This window comes from Tenrec ecaudatus, chromosome 16 (genome assembly GCF_050624435.1).
Source record: "Tenrec ecaudatus isolate mTenEca1 chromosome 16, mTenEca1.hap1, whole genome shotgun sequence".
In the NCBI taxonomy this organism is placed as follows: Eukaryota; Metazoa; Chordata; class Mammalia; order Afrosoricida; family Tenrecidae; genus Tenrec; species Tenrec ecaudatus.
In genome coordinates this window covers 46190674-46192904 of record NC_134545.1, presented here as the reverse complement: position 1 = coordinate 46192904, position 2231 = coordinate 46190674, and the positions used below count along the sequence as shown (strand labels likewise).

Below are 2231 nucleotides of genomic sequence, written 5' to 3'. Positions count from 1 at the left end.
GAGCAAATGTTTTGAGAATGATGAGGGCAACAAATATACAAATGTGCTTTACACAACTGATATATGTATGGACTGTGATAAGAGTTGTATGAGCCCCTAATAAAATGATTAATAAATTAATTAAAGTTGAGAACAAAAATAAAAAAAGAAGGGAAGTGTTGGAAGACAGCTGACAGCTGACTAAAATTATCCAGGAGACGCAGAGCCTAAACCAAAAGTCCAACCTTCACCCCCAGTCAGTTTTTCCCAAAACCAAGGAAGAAAAAGCAAATTAACACCTAGGGTCTCTATCTGACAAAAACCTGCTCTCCTCCAAAGGGCACCGGTGCTCAGAAAACTCCATTTATTAACCCGACTCAAAGAATGAAGAGCGCTGCATAGGTATCTAACGACAACCGAGGCCTTGTTGCTCCCACTCTGTGTCCATCAACGTCAACTCGCTTCCGCTTCGGCAGCCTCTGTGTCCGTCTTCTGAGAAGCAGCAAGGACTTCACGTGCCCGTTTCCTTCGCAGTCTCTCAGCACCAGTGATCATCATGGGATGCAGCGGGAAAAAGCCTGACAGACCTAGAAGCAACAGCACTGTCACTCATAGTAACACGTGAGTTAACAGTTCCCTGAGCATGCTACGCACACCCTGAAGTCTAATAGCCACCAACCCAGGGCACGAGTCACTCATCCATCTCTGCCCCACCCCATTTATCTGCAAAAAAACAATGTAAGCTGCCTACTTCCTAAGAGCTGCCTACTATTCCCATTTTTAGCACAAAACCCCAGTCGCCCACAAAACCCCTTATCGGAGTCAGAGAGGTCTCCAGATTAAAAATGGCAAAGTAGATCACAATTTCAACTCCTACTTACGCCCTGAAACCATTCATTATTATTTGCTTGAGGTCAAGTTCAATTTAAAACCCCTTCAGTGAGGTTGGGGCTTGGTTACCCAGGAGCTTTTCCATAGGCTTCGAGAGGTGGGCCCCGCAGCCAATCCAGTACCGGATCCTCTCCAGGTTGAGGGCAACGATTTTCTCTCCATGGCTGTTGGGCAGCGGGTCATAGGAGCCTAGCTGTTCCACAAAACGGCCATCTCTGGGGCACTTGTTGTGAGCAGCCACGATGCGGTAGAAAGGCCGGTTGGTACAGCCACCCAGGGCGAGGCGGATGGTTAAGTGTCCCCCACGGTAGGCCTTGCAAAGGAAGGGAGCTGAAGAGAAATAATCGATTAGGGCACAAGATAGCAGGGTGCCAAATGGACCAACCCCCCCCCTGCCTCCATTAAAGTGTCCTCGATTCAGTCCGGTTCAGATACGTCTTTTAAAAAATCCTCTTAATCACTCCAGCCAAAAACTACCTCCTCGTATCCCCAAATTCATTCAGCACAGGCCTGACACGAAATAGTTCTGTGATTTTGTCTAGCTCCTGTTCCCCAGCCTCAGCTGTCGCATCAGCAAAAACGGGAGGGATGTATCTAACTCGGGGAACAACTGGGCGGAGGAGGTGGGAAATCAAACGCTAAGGTGGTCTGTAGTTCAGGTTCGAATTCCTCCAGGGAACTCATGAGCGCGCAGATCTGCCTGGTCTCCTCCCCCTGACCCCACAGCCTGCAGGGAGCAGTGGCGGCGCCCGGGTCACTCACTGAGCTGGACCATAGTGCAAGCCGGCTGGCGTCGGGGCCGGGGAGACAATCCTCGCCGTCCGCAGGTCCCGCTCTACAGCTCCCAGCGGCACGCAGGATCCACGCGGGAGACCTCACAGCCTGGGCTCGGGTGCCGACAACCCGAACGCCAACGCCGTGGGTCCCAGGGCCGACCCACCGCTCGCCCCGCCTTTTCCGCTTTCCCTCCTACAGTTCCCACAAGGCAGCGCGGCCACCTCGCCTACAGCTCCCACAATGCACTCGGCGGCGCCGTCACGTAGCTCACGCTGGGGCGGAAGTTATTTGTATGTTACGCGAGTTTCTGCCCGAACCCGGAAGGAACTCCAACCTGTGTCGCTGCTGCAGGGAGGCGTGTCGGAAGAATGCCTAGAATAAGGTGACCAGATTTTTTTTTAATAAATCATTTTATTGGGGCACATACAACTCTTATCACAATCCATACATCCATCAATTGAGTAAAGCACCCTTATACATTCGTTGCCCTCGTCATTCTCAAAATTCGCCTTCCACTTGGATTCCTGGAATCAGCTCATTTTCCTTTTTTCCCTCCCCCTCCGTCCCCGCTCCCCCCTCCCTCA

General features: G+C 51.5%; 1 protein-coding gene across 1 annotated transcript; it reads right to left on the bottom strand.

Annotated features, from left to right (window-relative positions):
• Positions 1-321: 321 nt before the first annotated feature.
• MRPS16 (mitochondrial ribosomal protein S16) lies at positions 322-1825 on the bottom strand. Its single transcript, XM_075533835.1, has 3 exons — positions 1633-1825; positions 940-1200; positions 322-566 (listed from the first exon to the last, which is right to left on the bottom strand). The coding sequence occupies exons 1-3, from the start codon at positions 1643-1645 to the stop codon at positions 433-435; spliced, it is 408 nt and encodes a 135-aa protein (XP_075389950.1). The 5' UTR covers positions 1646-1825; the 3' UTR covers positions 322-432.
• Between the last annotated feature and the right edge of the window lie 406 nt (positions 1826-2231).